This window comes from Topomyia yanbarensis, chromosome 3 (genome assembly GCF_030247195.1).
Source record: "Topomyia yanbarensis strain Yona2022 chromosome 3, ASM3024719v1, whole genome shotgun sequence".
Classification (NCBI taxonomy): domain Eukaryota; kingdom Metazoa; phylum Arthropoda; class Insecta; order Diptera; family Culicidae; genus Topomyia; species Topomyia yanbarensis.
The window spans coordinates 374708311-374728621 of NC_080672.1; the positions used below are offsets into that span (position 1 = coordinate 374708311).

Sequence of the window (20311 nt, forward strand, 5' to 3'; positions counted from 1 at the left end):
CATCTCCGACGTATTGGGCTCGTGGAGAGTGGTATCTGCGCTTGTGGCGACGGTTATCCCGATATAGAGCACATAGTCTGGGCGTGCACCGAGTACAGTTCCGCCAGGTCTCGGCTTATGGACACCCTCCGGGCCCGAGGAAGACCACCCAACGTCCCGGTTCGAGATGTGTTGGCAAGCCGCGATGTCCTCTATATGTCCCTTATATACACCTTCATAAAAACCATCAATATCCAACTTTAACTGCCCCTTATCATTCTCAGAAGCGCTCTCTTCCACCTGTACCATACACCCACGATGGTTTGATGCGACTCCAAGGCAACACAAAACATCCCTGTCGAATGAGCCAACAAACACGGGACCTAAAGCACGAACATCACACGCACAACTCGAAATGTAGCCGATCAACATCTGAGCCGCGCTACGAAATCGTCTGGAGAAACCCCTGCCATCTCGAGAACGACCACCCGGCGTCCCAGTACATGATTCTTCCTGATGAAGACCACCCTGATTCTGTAATCCATCCGTTGATCTCCCGAAGTCTGAAACTGAAATAATGTTCGCCCCCTGCCATGTTTGTCCACCCTACTTCCCCTGACTCTTATACACAGAAGTAACACCCCTTCCCCCCCCCCCCCCCCCCCCCCAAATATCTTCATGGAGCATTTAGCTCTTCTTGCCTTTTCTAGTTTTAACTATTATATTATATGATCTCGTTGAAAATGCCCAACTCTACTACCACATAAAATAACTCTAATTAATGTCTCCGAATCTTTACAAAATTTAATCACGCCCTCTAATTATTTCTACTTTTAAGATAGTCGTAAAAATTTTCCCCCTTAGTTAAACATTATTTGCTCCAATAATCTCATTGCTAAAAAATGTCAAACCACATTGCCATAAAAACTAAATGACCCCTCTAATCTTACGAAAATTATACTACCCCCTTGTGTATATGTATAGCTATAAATTAGCCTTAGTTTAATTTCAAAAATCAATATGTAAGCCCCTAGTTTTAAGTAATTTAAAATGTAAAACAAAACAAAATTGGCACCTTTAAGCTAACGCAAACCTGCCTTATCAAATAAACGAATTGAAAAAAAAAAAGAATGTCGCAGAATATAGCAATCATAGGATCTATGCTACGACCCTAAGAACGTAAGCAATCCTTCCTGCACGTGGTACAAGCGGCACCTTTCTTCTTTGTCCAGCAGGCCATGATGACCTTATCAAGTTCAAAGCAGCAGTAATCGGTTCTGACAGCTAAACATTTCGACTAGATTTAGTGCAACGATCTTATTATCTCATTTTTATTATTATTATCACATTCACATATTAACACAGCATGCAACCATAATTATCATAGAAACAGCTTTCAGTTCACTTTTGACGTCTTGAGTTTCGAAGAACAGGTGTCTCAGCAGTAAGCACATCGGTTGCTCAATAACAAGGTAAACTGCGAGTCCCAGAAGGTACGATGCGAAAACTGTTGCCGTAAATAGCATCAGTATTTTAGGAAAGGACACTTGCACCATCACCGGGATGTAGTTGATCATCCATCGAAGCAGTGGCATATGCAGCACGTACACGCTATAAGAAAGTTTTCCCAAACTGGTCATCGAACGCGAGCTGAGAAACTGACGGAGTTGACCTGAAATTCGATAGTCCAGTTTTAGTTGAAACTCATTGAAAATTTAAAAGTCAATGTTTTGGGACTTCTTACCTGGAGGATTCCGGAAGCAATGTATAAAACACAGCGATCCGAAAACAACGCCAAAGTTATGGTACAACACAAAGTGTAGCGTAGTCGGCCATGATGGGCGAGGAATTTCGTATTCGTAGTACAAAAAAGCAGGTATCGGTCCGAGTATGATCAACAACGGAGGTGCTTTCTTCACTAAATTGTACAGCTGATAGAGTAGGTGTATTAATTAGGTGAAATTTTAATACTATATACGTGCCAGTGTCGTACCCTTGAGCCGTCGAGATTTAGACCGCAATATCTCGTTTGGTGGTACAAGAATCCTACGATTATTCCAGCAATGTAGGCGTGAATGTTACAATAGCTTGTTTGATAAATGTGGCTCATGAAGGGTTGGTAGTATTGAAGAAATTTGGTTACACTGCAATGAAGTACAAAAATGAGCCACATTTTAGATTTATGAAATATGTTTACGTATTATAGTGTTTTTTCTGCAAAACATTATTTCTCCTTCGTAGAGAAAATTTTTGGCAAAGAAACTGCTTTTTCTCCATTAAATTGAAATCTGTTTAAAACCATATTTGCGCGTGAAGAGCACAAAACCTATAACTAAATTAGTTATAGAATTCGCAATTTGACTTCGTCTCATCAGAAGACGACACTAACTTTTTGGTAGGACTAATTTCGATGTAGGTTTTGTGCTCTTTACGCGCATATGTGGTTTTATCCAATTTTCTCCTTAGTGAAGAACAATGTTGCTAGCAAACGATTTTCAGTTTATCACTGTATGAAGGGCCACAAAGAATTGGATCCATAAGCAGAAGTTCTTATGCGCACTCCACAGGGAAAAGAATTACCTTCCAATGATAAAATCTAGTCGTTTGAATAGCGGCATTTGCAATACTCGTTACACTCGGTACTGTCAGAACGATGAATGTTCGAATCTTAATGCACAAAAAAACGATCCGCACACATACCACAGTCTCACGGGTAGCACCGACTCCAGACTCAGTAAGTGAACCAATGTTGCCGGTATGATTACCGAAACTATGACAACCATCCACAGTAAAGCCTTGGTTTTCCTCGGGAACTTCCAAATGAGCGCCAGTAGAAACAAGGCAGCAATAAATAATTGCTGATCTGCAGCCAGATAACAACCCTGGGTAAAACACTTCTCCTCGTTCGCTGGTAGATTATTCACAAACAGGAAGTTCTTCCATCCATGTTTCCAGCAAATACGCTGCTCCAAGATTACGTTTTTCTGTCCGTTTGGGCTAAGTGGTTCACTCACCAGCCCATCTCCAACTAGGCTGAACAGAAGAAAAAAATAATACACCGGCACTAAACGAATCAATCGGTTGATTATTTTGGTTCGAACATATCCTAGGTCGAATGTGGAAGTCCTTTGAATATCCCTCAGAAAATGAACCGTCAGCAGCATCCCGGAAATGACGAAAAAGTTTTGCACGCTTATCGGCGTCATAGAGGCAATCACTAACGTCAACCGATTTTTGTTTATCTGAAAATGTAGAAATTCAGATTACCTAGAACTTTGTTTACCTCCTGGATTGCATGCCTTTTCAACGTATTCTGGATTATCTAGTGACATGTTTACGCCCAACATTGAACAATGGAGGGCCAACGTACAAATATTGATTAATACACGTAGTCCATCGATATATACAAAATCCCGATAGAATTCAGTCTTAGGATCCTGCAAAAGTCGCATCCAGTTCCGTTTCACGGCAAAGGATGATACGACCACATTACCTGAAATGGGAGCGAATGTTATTTACCATTTATTGTCGTATTACCTTTTACATGGCGACCAGCGAACAGATCTATTGCACTAGCGCCTACCGTGGATGTAGTGAGTGTAATAACAATCGCCAGGAATAGGACTGTCAGCCAATCTGTAAAAGGAAAGTTATCAAAATTAAACAATTCAATTCGTTTTTTAAATACGGAAACATGCCTAAACCAGTATTTTGTCGCTCGGGCGGATCGTTATGAATGCAATACCCGATTTCCGAGTAGCCAAGCTGGGTGAGGTTGTAATCTCGCTGCAGTCGGTTGTTCACACATGAATTCAGTAATTTTCCGTACGTCAGATTGTATGGTTCTACCTTTTCCGGCCAGTAATTGGTAGGAAACAGGTTCTGAAGACAAAATACGGCCCGTTACGTTTCGAAAGCAGGGCCGCGAAAAAAATCATGTATTTAATAATTGTGTTCAATTTGAATACCTTTTTTATTTAACTTATATTTAATCTTTTTATGTTGCCACGAAGTTCAATTAGCGAGCGACTGGAAGACAATGTATTTTTAATATTAGGAGCCATTGTGTCCAAGAAAGAGCGGTCCTGACTCCTACGATAGAAGACAAAGGGTTAAGTCATCAGGAAACTCTAAACTTGCTTATATGACTTTATTCCACGCTGTTCAAAACTTTCTCCCTTCACTGTCTCACAAAAACATGTCTTCTTAGTCGTTAATAAAAAAAGGAAACACAGAGAATCATTGTCAGAAGACCCATCACTTGATAGGGAGCTACTACGCGATTTGGTCTTCAATATGGACGAAGTGGTCGTGCAGTATCGCGAGACAGACCCAATGTCGCGCCCTAACATCCCGGAGCTGCGGTATTCTATTAGGTTGACCTGTGAACCTCAGGTCATGAATGGTATCGCTCTTCCAATGTACCTAGAATTTGTGCAGAACCGGGAAATATTCTGTGCTGCAGTGGTAATAGTTAGGATACCGAACGGAATCACCGCTTATAGAGGTTTAACTTTTAGGTCGTTCGCTTTTTTTCAGGTTAGAAAAATTACTTTATAAAAATCTCTAAGCTTACGTGCGGGTTGGGAGTTGAGCCCAGGTGAGCTGCGTAGAAAGCAACTGATTAACCAACTGCGCTATGCTCATTCCTCTTTAGAGAGGCATTCAGCACGTATCAATAAATTAAACAGAAGTAATCAGTTCTGCTGAATTCAGCTTAGTTCAGTGTGTAGCTCAGAAAAAAATTCACGCCGAACAATCTGTTTTTTATTAATTGGAGCTACATTTTTGACGTAGGACTACGTCTTTGTTTTTGATATGGGGGTGCACTTTGCAAATTCTACAAAAATGGTATGTAACGAGAAGTGCTCCAATTTTAAACGCATATAATTGAGCCATCTCACGATAAATTTTCAAATTTTTTGTGCACATCGCCCTGAAATATTTCTAAGAAAAGATTCCAATAGATAAACCCAAAGATTTTTGATATAATGGCATTTATATAATGTAAAAATTTAAATAATGTACAACCTAGTCAAAATATCGCACATTTACACAGAAAATAGCGCTTCCCAAGCCTGGCACGACAGATTTGTGTATCTAGCGCGCTACGCTTCTATGAATGACGTCATCATCGACTATTTAAAGAACGGATTTGGCCGGACAAGCTCAGTTGCCTGTTGAACGGCAGGCGGAGCAGATCACTTCGCTGTGTATTTTCACCACCGACAAACTGACATGACAACGACTGAACAATTTCGGTGAAATTTTTTGGCAAACAATTTAAACGCGGAACAGTACCTCCATCTGTATAATGAGTTACACATTATTACGTAACGTGTCTTTCGTAAAAGAACACTAATGTCCTCTAGTAAAAGTCTGGACAGAACATATTCAAACGAGCAGAAGTTTTTCGAATTCAAATGAGCATCGTATAGTAACGTTTTTAGTAGAAAGTACCGTACGTTTCATTTGAAACGAGCCATTGAATCATTTTGAGGCGATGAATTGAATTGGCGCATTTGATAATAAATGCTAAAAATGTCGAAAATATGGATTACTCAGGTTTAATGTGCGCTAAACTGAATTTCTCAATAAAACTGACTAAAACTGTGCTTCTAAAGTTTCAGGTTTTCGTATGTTTTGTTTACAATAAGGTTTTTAAACAAAATTGCACCACCTTTTATTAAAGTGTCATCCCATAAGAAGTTCATTGCGACGAATTGTGTGCCGAATAGCGTTACGAATCTTGCTGCAACGAAAAATAATCGTCGTGTCTCCTTTGGAAAAGCACGGACAATATGGCGATATTGACTGGCTTTGTTTTGTGGTTGACTCCATGGCAAGTGAACCGAACAAATTGAATCAACTTCAAGTCGGTTCCGACAGCATGAAGTAACAAGTTACTTTACGCTCGCCAGACTCAGGTGATTTGCATTCTAATGCCAAAAGATCCTAACTCCTGCGGTAGCAAGCAAAAGGTTAAGTCGCCGGGAAATTCTAAGCATGCTCAAATGACCCTATTCCACGCTTTTCTAAACTTTCTTCCTCCAACTTCTTGCTCTCCCTTGAGTACTATAGCTCTTAATATTGAAAAATATACTTCACCTTCCAGTCCCTTGCTAATTAAATGCCGTTACAACAACTTCGGGATTTATTATCACATTGATTAATAAACTATTCCATTTCCGAGAATGAAACGATTTACGATCGGACCGTAGATCTTTCGCCGAAAATGCATTGTATGCAATTTGCCCTGAATTACCTCATATTTTGTCAAACGTCGGTATATGTTTACAAAATTTATTCAGCAGTTTGTCATATGTTCAACAAAACTAGAACATATATTTCTAAGGTTATAGTTTCCTTCAACCAGTTCAAGTATAGCCCAACTTCTTTGAGCCAAGTGCCTTTGAACTATGGTTTTCTCTTGTCAAAACTTGTACTGGAGGAACTTTAGATACATAGAGTAGCTTCGATGATTATTAGAGAGTTGACTGAAAATTTCGTAACTCGTACGTCGTTCCGCGTCGACTCTCTAATAATATCTTGCCAAATTTGAAAATACAGTGTCGGTGTTTTCACTGCCAGTGTAGCTGAGTGAGAAGTCTGTTACACTGGCTGTGGAGGTACACTACCCAGTGCCGTCCAACACGCGACTGAGCTTATCCGTTTAAAACACTATGCTTTCTTTTGTGTTGTGCTCGTTTCCAGTAGAGATGGTCGGGTTTCAATTTTTTCGAACCCGAACCCGACCCGAACGCGAGAGCATGAAAGTTGCAAAACTCGAACCCGAAATTATAAAATTTGAAAAACCCGAACCCGACCCGAGCCCGAACATTTTAAAACTTAAAAACCCGAACCCGACCCGTACCCGAGAATGAAAATTTTATAAAACCCGAACCCGACCCGATCCCGAGAATTTTAAAATTTGAAAACCCGAACCCGACCCGAACCCGAAAATTTAAAATTTGAGAAACCCGATCCGAATCCAACTTGCTAATACGGAGAATCAATCAGATATCTCGAAAAAAATTAATTCTAGGCACCCGACTCGGACGCTAGGCTCATCTGAAAATAGTAGAATCACTTCAATCTGAAGTAGCACTTTACGCATTGAGTTATGTCTGCCTATGGCAAAACGAATCACTGGCGAGTAGAATCCGCATTTATATTTACTATTATTGAACGTCGAATTTGTAATGTTCTGAGAAACTTATAATTCGTCGATCGAAAATTAAATAAAATCGGCGCCCAACTCAGATGGAAACAAAAAGCTTAATGGTCACAGTTTCAAACAACTTTGCCCGTCGTACTTAACCAAACTTTCTAATTTGTTATCAGAAACCATTCCTGCAAGGCAGTTTTGTATAATTTATTACATGTAATAAATTTAGCTATGGCAATTGGCAATTGAGTAAAGCCATGTCAAGTGATCCTCGAATTTTTCGCAAAATCACCGATCTTCATGAGGTATATTTTATTGTATAGGGATTATGGTGAATAGCTTTTGGTATATATATTTTGTTAAAATTCCTTTTTTTCTTTAAGATATTAACCCTTAAACTTTATTGCATGATAAAATTGAAAATTTTATATCTCAAAAACTACTGAAGATAATTCAATGAATGTTTGCACACTTATGGTATGATATTTGCACTATCTTATAAAAATATTTTTACTTTATAATTGCGTGAATAACGGTACTTTGCATCTATTTAAAATTTTTAATTGTATTTTTTCTTGTGTTCTTCACGCTAAAATTTTTCAAAACGTATGTTAAGTTATGCGGCAATCTTTCACCTTCAATAATCTGTATTGATAATTTTTCATTTTTGTTCCTATCGAGAGTTATGGAAGATTTTGTAACAGTGCGCTGTTTCAACGCACGGCCCACTTTGATGCAGCCCGCGAGAACGTTCATATTGGCAACGTCGCACGTCACTACGTCAGACAGCGCATCGTGTGGGAAGTGCGCATCGCATGACTAAAAGAAACCATATCTCTCGATTAGCGCAAAAGGGCAAACTTTTGAATACGAATTATCGAAGGTGATTTTTTTCCGGATATTTTGAGATGCATTAAATTTTTTTGACTGAAGTGCACAACAAAAATTATAGTTGTTTAATATATTTTTTATTATTATAATTTAACGCTACTAACAATTAACATCTTTAAAAACACTTTTATTAGTCAAAATACATCTACGATATATCCAAATTCTTTTTTAGTCTACAACATTACTATATGAAAGTGGAAAATCTTATGTCAAAAGCTTTTTATTTCACGATTTTATTTTCACCGAGTGAACAACGATGTGTCTTTTGAAAAAAGTTTACATAAAATCTGTTGTTCAATCGCATCGATGATGGGGTTTTTTATCACTATTGCTTCTGTTAATTCTGTTGATTGGTGCTTCTCCAAGTTCTGGTAAGATATTATTTATTTTTGTCGAATTTCAATTAATCATCAACGATCTTTATTTCAAAATCATCGTTACAGTTTTCCGCATGTACCTGTTGAGTCATCGAATATTCCAGTTCCATTACTTTGGCAAACACTATAAGAAGAAAAATTAAACGTGTAAATTTTCCTATATTTTAAACGCGTTATAGAGAAACCCATTACTATAAACACGGGATGTAAAATTGAAAATTTAAGGAAAATTGTGTTTTGTTCATGTCCATATTTATTTTCGTTGTATTTTTGCGCCCATTTCGACATATGCTATACATGTGTTGGACCAATATAATTTTTAAATTTGTCACTCCACATGGATGCCATAAAAACAAAATACGACGAACATATTTATGAATTTTTTAACGGAATACATCATTCGTGTGATCGACCCATATTTATAACATAAATCAATCGAATGTTTTTGAGCAAATATTGTATATCTTGAGATAATATAGCATTTCGTCGAGTTCTCTCTATATGGGAAACACCCAAGTGCGATCGAAACAAAAACAAACGTCAAAACGTTTTCTCACTCGCACTGATACAAATTAAATGAGCGCGTAATTTAACGCACGACCCGATGACGCATGGCTGAAAAGTCGCTATGTGAATTTAAGAAAAGATTCACCATATACCGTGCTACCTCTTTTTTTTGTTGGAGACGGACCACTGCGACCAATATTTAGATCTATTGTGGTATTTAGATCTATTGTGCTACCTCTTAGACAGAACCAACTGAAAATAAAACGTGGTGAAGTATGTCATAACTCTTGAACAATGTAATAACGCTAAAGAGCATGCAAATTACTCAGAAAACATCACTTTCAATTATCCATAAAGAAAAGCTTGTCTTTTCGCTTTAATCTCAGAGATGCCAATTTTGAACATGAGATACGCTCCTTCAAAGCGATGCGCATTAGGACGTTGCGACGTGCGGAGTTGCCAATATGTACGTTCTCGCGGGTTGCATCAAAGTGGGCCGTGCGTTGAAACAGCGCATAGTTACAAAATCTTCCATAACTCTCGATAGGAACAAAAATGAAAAATTATCAATACAGATTATTGAAGGTGAAAGATTTTTGCATAATTTGACATAAGTTTTGAAAATTTTTAGCGTGAAGAACACAAGAAAAAATACAATTGAAAATTTTAAATAGATGCAAAGTACCGTTATTTACACAATTATTAAGCAAAAATATTTTTATAAGATAGTGCAAATATCATTCCATAAGTGTGCAAAAATTCGTTGAATTATCTTCAGTAGTTTTTGAGATATAAAATTTTCAATTTTATCATGCTATAAAGTTTAAGGGTTAATATCTTAAAGAAAAAAAGGAATTGTAACGAAATATTTATACCAAAAGCTAGTCACCATAATCCCTATACAATAAATTATACCTCATGACGATCTGTGATTTTGCGAAAAATTCGAGGATCACTTGACATGGCTTTACTCAATTCGTATTCGACAGTTTACATGACGTCACCCACGTTAATGGTTGGTACGGTCAAACTTGTATCGAAGCTTCTCTGATGCGTTCTAGATGTCCCATCATTAGCGTTAGGACAATCTATGATGGGGTATCTAAGTTATTTTATGCTTCAGATGATACGGTAAGTGCGCCAATAGAGGTGCTTTGACATCTCCAATGGAGCTCTCGGAACGACTCCAAACTTTTAAAAGTCCGGTAATGGCTTCAACAGAACACACAAGATTTTTGCGATCAATTCCTTAAGTTCGGGGAAATTCATGTATTTTCATAAAGGAATCCGGATCATACAACGGCTCAGCCCAGGTACAATCTGATAGAATGTGCTTGTTTCATATATGTACCACTGATTTGATAGTGGTGCTATTATATCATCACCATATGAGTATCATGAACAACGAAACGTGGCGGAAGTGAAGCTAGGTTTAGGTCTGATGGAACAAAGACAGTGCCAAAATTGTGCCCGTTTTAAATTTGAGCCGCCATAATGCCACCAAAGTACCATCAAATTTGTGCGTTCAAATCCTTGTTATTCGTTACAGTTTATTTTAATTGCAAGCAATCTTTATCATGTATATTTATAGTTTCGATATATGATTAAGACCACTGCATTCCCTACACTTGTATGCGTACTTTAGGAAAGTTACAATAATGGCAAAATATAACTAGAAAGCTTGGTCTATACATGAAATATGAATATATCGTCTAAAATTTGTTTTTCTTCACCAGTCCGGGTTTTTTACCACACACAATCGAAAAGTTTTTACAATTTTAAAAGCTGATCTTGTGTTATAAAGATTTAGTTCCAGATATTAGTTCGGTCACGGTTTTCTGTCTTCTTTCTTCCAGATCATCGAAAATAAGTTTATTCGGATACGATCACCTACTACGAATGAAATGACCTGATAACCAAGAAGGTTTGGTTCAATATGTAACATTCGTTGTTGATTGATTTTGCTTAAACTATACATGAGAAATCTATTTGATTTATTATTACTCTAAATGAATTAAGAAAATAAATATTTTACATTAAGTAGTATAGTCCTACGTCTACAATTCGTGCAACCCCATACGGCTGCCCCTTGTAGTTTTTTCAGTGTGTTTAAAGCAAATTAAGAATCAGCCAAAACACATTCCTTCATCCTATTGTTCAGTCAACACAAGCAATTTGAATAGTCGTGCTTCAACTAGCCGCGGATACGTGTATTCAGCTAATTTATCAGCACATCATAAGATTCTGAATAACGAAGTCGGCTGTCTCAGTCTAGATAATCAAAACATAGCCAACATGCTGAAAGACAGCTTCACCAGCAAGTACAACATCGCGGACAGTTTCAAATTTGCCGAGTACATCAATAAGGTAACGTTACCGGAGGATTACATACTGGTGTCCTTTGATGTTGTCTCGTTATTCACAAACATCCCGAAGGACCTTGTCATTCATCAAATAATCATGCAGTGGCCCGACATCCAAACAGCTACCAACATCAATCTGCATTTGTTCATAGAGATCGTCGAGTTTTGCTTGAACAATAGCTATTTCCGATTCAGAGATAAATTTTACCTGCAAACGTTCGGAACTGCTATGGGCAGTCCCCTATCACCTATTTTAGCTGACATTGTAATGGAAAATCTGATTAGCACAGTTATAAGAAGCCTTCCGTTCAAGATACCAGTTCTGCGGAAATATGTCGACGATCTAGTGCTGGCACTGCCAAAGAACCAAGTTCAACAGACATTGCACATCTTTAACAGCTATAACGAAAACATTCAATTCACAATTGAACTCGAATCAGACAGTAAACTTCCCTTCCTTGACACCTTACTTATACAAAACAAGGACCAAACCATTAGCACACAGTGGTACTCCAAGCCAATTGCATCAGGCCGTTTGATAAATTATCATTCTTTCCATCTCACATCGATTAAAATAAACGTAGCAACTAATCTCATTAAACGGATCGTTCAGCTCACTACCAAGAAGTCGGCTGACCAGCAAAAACATATCATTTACCAACATCTCAAACAAAATGATTATCCCTCAGCATTAATCAACCGACTAATCAACAAGCACCATGCCAAACAGTTAAAAACGTCCACACAACAGCATCATCAGACCATCGATCACTCTAAAAACATCTCGCAAAACCACCCACTACTGGAAACAACTCATTCAATTTACACTAGTGCATCCGTCGTCTATGCCGCCACCGAAGACTCCAATGATAACAACGATCCTCCGCCAACATCCAACATAACAGCACCAGAAACTGCATACAAATCGTTACCATACATTCCACTTCTCAGCAAATGCATCACAGCAACTCTGCAAGCAGATTACCCAGCAGTAAAATTAGCCCACAGACCGATCAAAACAACCAGGGGCATACTACGACAGGTCAAAGACAGCGTAGAACCATTACAACAATCCAATGTCATATACAGTATCCCTTGTGAGGGATGTAGCAAGTCATATATTGGTATGACCAAAAACCAACTCCGCACTAGACTCAGTGGCCATAGGTCAAATATTAACAAATATTCCAGCCTCACTAACAACCCACCAGAACACGCAGACCAAGAAATCGCCAGCTTGGGGGAGAAAACAGCACTCATCCATCACATGATTAAACACGGACACAGCTTTGCGCTTCATCAAACGAAGATCATCGACAGAGCTTTCCGATCATCAGCATTACCACTGTTGGAGATGTGCCACATCACCCAGCCAACATTTTGATTCACTTTAATAAGTTGCAATTTGATTAACTGTACTCTTCAACGATAACAATTGATTGTATAAAATGCACAGATCTCTTCTATGTGAACAAAAGTGGAGGCCATATACGTACAACAAATCGGTATAGTAGAACTATGTGATTTACGACGAATTTTGATCTCATCAGAAGCATTATACAATCATCTAGCTTATCATTTTGAGTTTATATATGATCAACTTTACAATCACACATGAAGGTTTATGCAGCTTAAGGTCCACAATGTGGTAACAAGAAGTATTAGTTTAAAAATAATATTATGAAAATAAAAAATCAGGATGAAATTTCCATAATTCTGTTATAAGACACAGTTACGCCCACACTGGTAGATATGTTTTTCATGGGTGAGGTTGGAGTTACTGGAACATCAATTATTAAAATTACCTACTACAATTTCCTTCCAGTTTCGAACCTGAGATCTTCGTATTCCCAGCATAGCCGCTATGTACTCATCTATTTATACACTATCAAGCAACGATTATATTTGATCATTTTGATCGCTTTGTGATTACGATCTAAAAATACCATAATCCAACCTAAATATGGCACTCCAATGATACCTTCTATACATGTCAAATCACAACCTACATTCTGTACTCAAGCCATTTTTTCATTGCTCAAATATTGAACTAGTCTGGCAGAGAATTTGCGACGTGCTATAAGGAGGTGACTATTTTTTGAACGATTTTGCAGTTTAATCTAATTGCAAATTAATTTCTATACAATGTTTCAAAATTGTCTTTATTATTCCGCATGTACAATTTTGTTTTAAGTTGTAGTGGACTAATAAATAACTTCAAGTCAACATTGTATTTCGATCACAGATTTGTATTTTATGTGAACTTTTTACAACAAAACATAATTTTTGCTTGCACTATTTCTAATTTTGATTTAGTCTGTCATTATTTGTAATTTATTGTAAACTTTTATATACGATTGCTGGTTTGCTGGGCACCAACACAGCCAACACCGTAAACCATCGCACCGATGTACAGGGCCTCAACACCACTTACGCTGGGATCTTACACTCTGTCAAAACAAGTCAGGGTAGTAGTAGACAAAAGCCAAATAATAAAAAAGCCTCTAGTTATACTAATACCATATTGCCAAAAGCTTCATCCGTAGATGTTTTGGGCCAAGATAGCGGAGTGTGAGCTTTGCACGTCAAACCTATTTTCAATTTTCAAACAACCGTCAAGCAGTGTAGTAGTGGCCCAATATAGATCGATAAAATTTTAAATGCAAATTCGCATTAGTTTCGCGCATCCAGAAGCACATTTTTCATGCATCCAGACACATTCACCAGACACCGTACTGTCGGACAGCGACATTTTGACGATAAACAATAGACTTTAGTAAGTTCACAATGTAAACCCAATCTGTCCTCATGTTGTCTTCATGTTTTTATGTATTTATGTTAATGTTCCTCTCCAATAAAATTGTAGTTTCCCTTGAAAAAGGCCACCACCAAAGGCCGAAACGTCGGGTAGTAAGAAACCCTTGTTTTGATTATCTAGACTGAGACAGCCGACTTCGTTCTTCCAGCACCATATACCAGTCGTAATCTACATAATTCCGAATAAATTTTTTTTTAATTTACTGACAAAACCTGTGTTCATAGCATGGCTCAGTAATACTGTTTATTCACCAGCGGTTGCTTTTATTGGGCATTTGTTCAGCAAAGAGTCTTACAGTCGCTTCGAAATGGTGCCTTGGGTATATTTTTGTTAGGAGAAACTGTGTCACTGCGACCATTATTCGGGTTATCTTTGGTGGTTGGAACAATATAGTTTGGTTCTATCGGATCCGTCGTTCCAATCTCCAAACTTCTCAAATTTCAACAGGCGCCATAAAATTCGAACATTTCACATGCACTTGAAATTTATCGGATTTACTAAAACTTGAACAAATAGCACCTACCACTATTGTACAACTGTACTAATTTACCCTGCTATAAACCGTAATGAGCTAGAACACTTACCCTGTGATTAATCGTAAACTTCGCATAGTACCATCGTTGACGTTCGCTTTCACTGAATCCCGCTAGCTCCTGCTCACAGTCAGCGACACAAACGCCCCATTCCAGTTCATTTCGTCGGAAGCCCAACTCAATCCGGATCGAATCCTATCGATGGTGAGCAAGCATCACTCGAACAATATATTTCAACAGGCACGGAAACCAAACGAAAGAAAAGCTTACCAGAGGATCAACGGTATCCGTTTTCAGGTTTATCACCAAAACGCAGTAAACTGCCTTAGAATTACTCTGCAAACATTGTTCATGATCGTCATACCGGTACAGTGGCGGAACAATTGTGGAACTTAATGAGTATCTGGCACTCGAAACCAACAGGAGAAACTGTGCCCAGCGGGATATCATCCTTGTGATGTTACTCCCACTCGGATGCAGGCTCCGGTATCGCACTATTTTCCACCACTTTTCGCGCTTTTAGAAAATAAAACTCTCATTGCGCGCGCCTGAACCGCACATTAAATATAGATGCCGTTTCTCCGCGAGCCGGTATCGCTGTAGCCACTAGACAGCCAAACAGTTGAACATAAGCGAACTACTTATAGAAAAGATCAGCAGTTACTATTCTAAATTAACGTTGAGGGTCTTCTATTTCAAGTTTGTTTAGTTCCCTGGAGGCTGTAAACTTTTCGTTAAAAGAGCTATTGTTTATTCTTATGGGATATCAAGCGAAAATCTGGTCCGAACTTTCACACAAATTGCATTTCGAGCGATTGTCCTGCAAGGCGCAACGTTAGTTGTTTTTTAGCTAACTGCATTATGTTACGGAATGATCAATTCCCAAGAGGTAACTCTCGGGTGTCGAGAACATTGAACACATTGTAATCATTGTTTAGAAAAACAAAACGAAGCGATGGTGAGAAGCTCATGTCACATTCAATTGAAACCGAGAAACTGTTTGATGAGCTATAGATAGAGTCAAAATTTCCCAAGTGTGGAAACGATTTTCGTCGGTCTAGCTTTTTCTGTAAAAAGTTTTATGGATTTACATCGATAAATAAATAATACAATTTGGTCAGTTTTTCAAAACAACATGTGTTTGAAATTTAGTTAACTTCTCACGATTGGTAGCATTCTTCCAATTAAAATTTTGCATGGCGAACGAAAAAGTTGACTGCAAAAGTTGTTAACAATTTTTATAAATAAAATTAAATACTTCTGACTTCTCAATCAATTTTCAAATGTCGTTTCGACCCTAGGGGCAGATCACTTGTGATGCATTTTTAAACATCAGCTAAATTAAATGCATTTCTTTCCATCAAAATAGAAATTCGTTATGTATTTTGCGTTGCGTGCAATGTATTTTGCGTTGCGTGTAAGACGTGAAAACCCTACAAAAATTTAGCCCTACATTCAACAAAACGTCGAACAAAGTGAATCAGCGTAGGACGTTTGTTACGCAATCTTTTCTGCGAGGGAGTGCAAAGTTGATGCAAAAATGGAAATTAAATGCATTTTTTCTAATTTGATGCAAATTTGTTATACATTTCTAAAGTGATCTGCCCCTAGTTTCGATCTAATATTTTTGTATATTCCATAATAAGTCATATGGAAAAATAAAACCATGAAAACTTCCAACGGGACAAAAGTTATTAACGTTTCTTTTATTGACGCCCAACGAGCGCGTTCGTACAGGCACATTGCGTGCGTGTTGCAACATGATATGTTTGACAGCGATTCTCGCGTGTTTCATTCACTCTCGTTATTGGCAATCTAGCGCCGCTAATACAGTTGTTCGAATCAACAATAACGCCTCTTTGGCAATCGACGTTTACTATAAAGTGATCAAAGCTAAAATGTATCTTAAATGTTCACTGTTTAGCAAATAAGTTTACTTGTTTTAACAATGTTAGGTTTAATTTTAGAAATAAGCAAATTTAAATCAAAGGTTTTACTCACATTTCGTATTTCTTTAGTCTGCTTTGCTCCTCCTCACTACTTCTCCGTTGTAACCGTTTGTTACAAAATCCTCTATTTGTTTTAAATACGTGCCTAAATGTTTAGTTGTACTGTCACGTCACTAAATGTAAAAGGGTTAATTGTTAGTAGGGTTAGTAGTAATAAAATGTAAATACTAAATGCTATTTGTTATTTGATAAAATTAGGATTAGTAGGATTAGAATAAACACATAAATTGTCAACACACTAAGTACAACACTGTGGGTACAAGTGGGTGGTAAAACCAACGAACACCAAACCGTATAACAGATAATGAAAGGGGGAGGAAATCTGTTATACGGCAGGCGAAAAATGGTAGCGCGACACTCCCAAAGTTCGCCCCCAGAAAGCCGCGAAAAACCGCCAAAATGCTTCGCCACCCAAGACTTATGGACTACTTGATGAGCCCACCAAAGGTCATAAGTAATCTGGCGTTTGTGTGCTTAACACCTTAAAAGTGAAGTGAGTCTTTAAACATAGTTAAACGATCAGTGAGGTGTGATTAGAATCGTTTATTCAGGTAATAGCCTTTTGATTAAATTATACTGCGGTTGGGAAGTTGGAGTTAAGACTAGGCTAGAGCTAATTGTCTCCCTGAACACCCTCACAGGACCTTCTTTTGGTTTTTATACAATTTTCCGTGCCTTGGGTGACTCGATCATCACCACCCGGCAGCACACGATTCGGCCTAGCGAGCCCTAGATGCTTGCTACGTCTAACCCGTCAAAGACCAGCGATCGTCCTCTGGCCTTGGGCCATAACCGCTAAGGAGGACTTACCCCTCTCGGCACGGTCACTCCGGTATCGTCCTGGGCCTGTCGATACTAGTCAATGAGGGAAGACGCCAGCAGCCGCCATTAGCCTCCACCAACGCCGTCAAGAACCCGCCAACCCACCAGCGAGAACAGCAGCCACCATTGTCACCAGTTCCCGAACCCCATCGTCGTCAGCAGCAGCAACGCGAGCGCTCGCAGGACAACCCCGAACCACCAGCAACTTCCGGCAACAGCAGCGGTACGTACCAGTATAAACCCACAACCCACATACACACTCACACACCAGCAATAGTTAAATAAAAGTAAATATTTTAAAGTTAAAGTTTTCATTAATAAAACAGTTTAGATTCCATTTTCAATTTGTTTATTTCACAACCCAGTTTAGTTAAGTGATAGTACCCTGCACAGTTGTCCGCGAAACCCCTCCGATTACCCAGTAGTAAGCCGACCCTGAGACCCAGTTCGAGGGGGCTCTTGCTACTGAGCTTTACCGGGATACACAGTAGAAGAGTTACACTTGGCACCCAGCCACAACACACGAAAGGTAGTCGGAGGAATCGAGTAGAATTTAAAAAAAAATCAGACGATTTTTTCGCAGGCGGTAGGTGAGTACACAATCAGCCTAGTCTGATTGCGTAGAACCCCAAATCAACCCACTATTAGTTTGAACACTATTTCCTTAAAAAGCTGGTAGACATTGGTTAAAGTGAATTCCGTTATGGTGCAGAAAAAGTGAACGCACGTAAAAGCAGTTAAAATTTCCAATAGGTAAATTGGACGGTAGTTATTTCGGATATTGCAACTAAAAACTAAATTTCTAAAATTTGCCTTAGAAGAATACTCACCAAAAATAAACAGAAAAGGTCCTGAATGAATAAAAATTTCTGACACGAACACAAACAAAATTTTATATATTTATTATGTTGAATTTATATATGCTAATTTGCTAGTGAAGTTCTATTTTTTTAATCAATTCTCTACTACTAAGTCGATAAATTAGTGTTATATAAAATCTAATTAACGTAATAAAAATCGTAATTTTTTTTAAAAATGAGCTCAGATTTCCTTATGCAATATCGGTCGATGAACGTCGAGCATTTGCTATTGGATGAAGTTGAGCATGAGCTGGTTATCCGGCAGGTCGCGTTTAAAAGCAGTGAATCTGGTGACGCTAAGAAGCGGAAACTGAGACATAAGCTTAAGGAGCAACGTGAAACTAATGTTTTCACGGTTGTATACCTGGAGTCCCCTGATAAATGTGAAGAGGAACTGAATCAGGTGGATGAAAAGCTAGCTAAAATTCGCGATCAGTTAGAAAATCGTAAGCCAAGAAAATCAGAGCTACCTTTACTGAAAACAAGGTTGATACATTTGTGTTTCAGATTGGAGCGCTTGAAAAAGAATTTTGCAACAGATGGGTTGGAGGCAATTGCGCTAAAGCTGTTGTACGACCATTTCACATTCTGGTCCACAGATCCAGATGCCAGAAAACGTACAGAAGAACGAATTGGGAAAGATTTAAGTAACTTGAGCATCCGTGAGGAAGAACAGAATATGACAGAAGAATCAGAGCAGCAGGAGACAGATTCTAGTAGTAGGGAAAGTCAGTTAAAATCTGATGCAGCAAAAAAGAAAGTTAAAAAGCGTAAAAAGACGAGTACTCCGAAAAGGAAAGTCATAGAATTGGAAAAGGGAAAGGATAGTGAGGAAATGTTTAAGAAATTGATAGAGCACGTGAATAGCTATATTGAATCGAAGCTAAGCAGTCTCGACAGTAGGAAGGCAGATAAAGCGAGTTCGTCTTCCGAAGAAATGAGCGAGGAAGAAATAAAACGGAGAATTAGGAATGCGAATGGTAGAAGGCAGATGAAAAATGATAAGAAGGACAAGCCCCGGAAGAAAGAAATACAGGAAGAAAGCGACAAGAATAGTAGTTGTAGTTGTAGCTTGGATATTGATAGCGATAGACCATATGCTCCAAGACGGAGACCACGCTCAGTAGCAGACTGGAGGATGAAGTACGATGGAAAGGATGAAGGTAAAAGACTGAATAAGTTCATAGCGGAAGTCGAGTTCATGGCGGAAGCTGAGAATATGAGTAAGCAGGCGTTATTTAACGAAGCCATCCATCTCTTCGTTGGGGACGCTAGAACATGGTATATGGAAGGGAAGGGTAACCAGGACTTCCGAAATTGGAGAGAGTTGGTTACAGAGCTGAAGCTGGAATTCCAACCACCGGACATGGATTTCCACCACGAGCAGCAGGCGGCTCAACGAAGACAGAGGAGATCGGAGAAATTTCAGGACTACTACAATGCTGTGTTGGAGATTTTTCGCTACATGGCAGTCCAACCGAGTGAGCAGAGGAAATTTGACATTATTTTCAGAAACCTCCGCTCGGACTACAAAAATGTCCTTGTGGTGAAAGGGATTAGCAGTCTGAAGGCATTGAAGCGGTGGGGGAGAAAGTTGGATTCCGCGAACATGTGGATGTATCGAAGTAAAGATACAGACACCCCAAAGACAGCCCAGGTTCACGAGGTGGAAGGTACGCCCAACCAGAAAGATGACACGTCGGGAGGAAAGTCGTGGAAAACCAATCGTTTTGCGGGAAAGTCGGATTGGAAATCTAGGCAAGAAAATTCCAAGCCATTCGTCCCGCGAAAGCCGTATGCTGGGAAAGAAAATGTCCAGCAAGGGACAAGCCAAGGTGATATAGAGAAGCGAATCACCAACTACAGAGTTCCGGACAAACTAGTGTGCTTTAACTGTAGAGGGAAGTTCCACCATCACGAGGCTTGTTTAATGGATAAGGAGGTATTTTGTACGGTATGTGGTTTCCACGATTTCACGAGGGAA

The 20311-nt window shown here is 38.7% G+C and overlaps 1 protein-coding gene across 2 annotated transcripts; it reads right to left on the bottom strand.

Annotated features, from left to right (window-relative positions):
- Positions 1-1277: 1277 nt before the first annotated feature.
- Positions 1278-15303, bottom strand: LOC131689346 (regulator of hypoxia-inducible factor 1-like). Of its 2 annotated transcripts, none has more exons than XM_058974371.1 (9): positions 14907-15303; positions 14688-14831; positions 3678-3861; positions 3532-3615; positions 3279-3472; positions 2680-3221; positions 1973-2123; positions 1724-1910; positions 1278-1651 (listed from the first exon to the last, which is right to left on the bottom strand). In XM_058974371.1, the coding sequence occupies exons 1-9, from the start codon at positions 15084-15086 to the stop codon at positions 1329-1331; spliced, it is 1989 nt and encodes a 662-aa protein (XP_058830354.1). In that variant the 5' UTR covers positions 15087-15303; the 3' UTR covers positions 1278-1328. The 2 variants fall into 2 exon arrangements, with proteins under 2 accessions (XP_058830354.1, XP_058830353.1); XM_058974370.1 differs by having other exon boundaries at positions 3517-3615.
- Positions 15304-20311: the final 5008 nt, after the last annotated feature.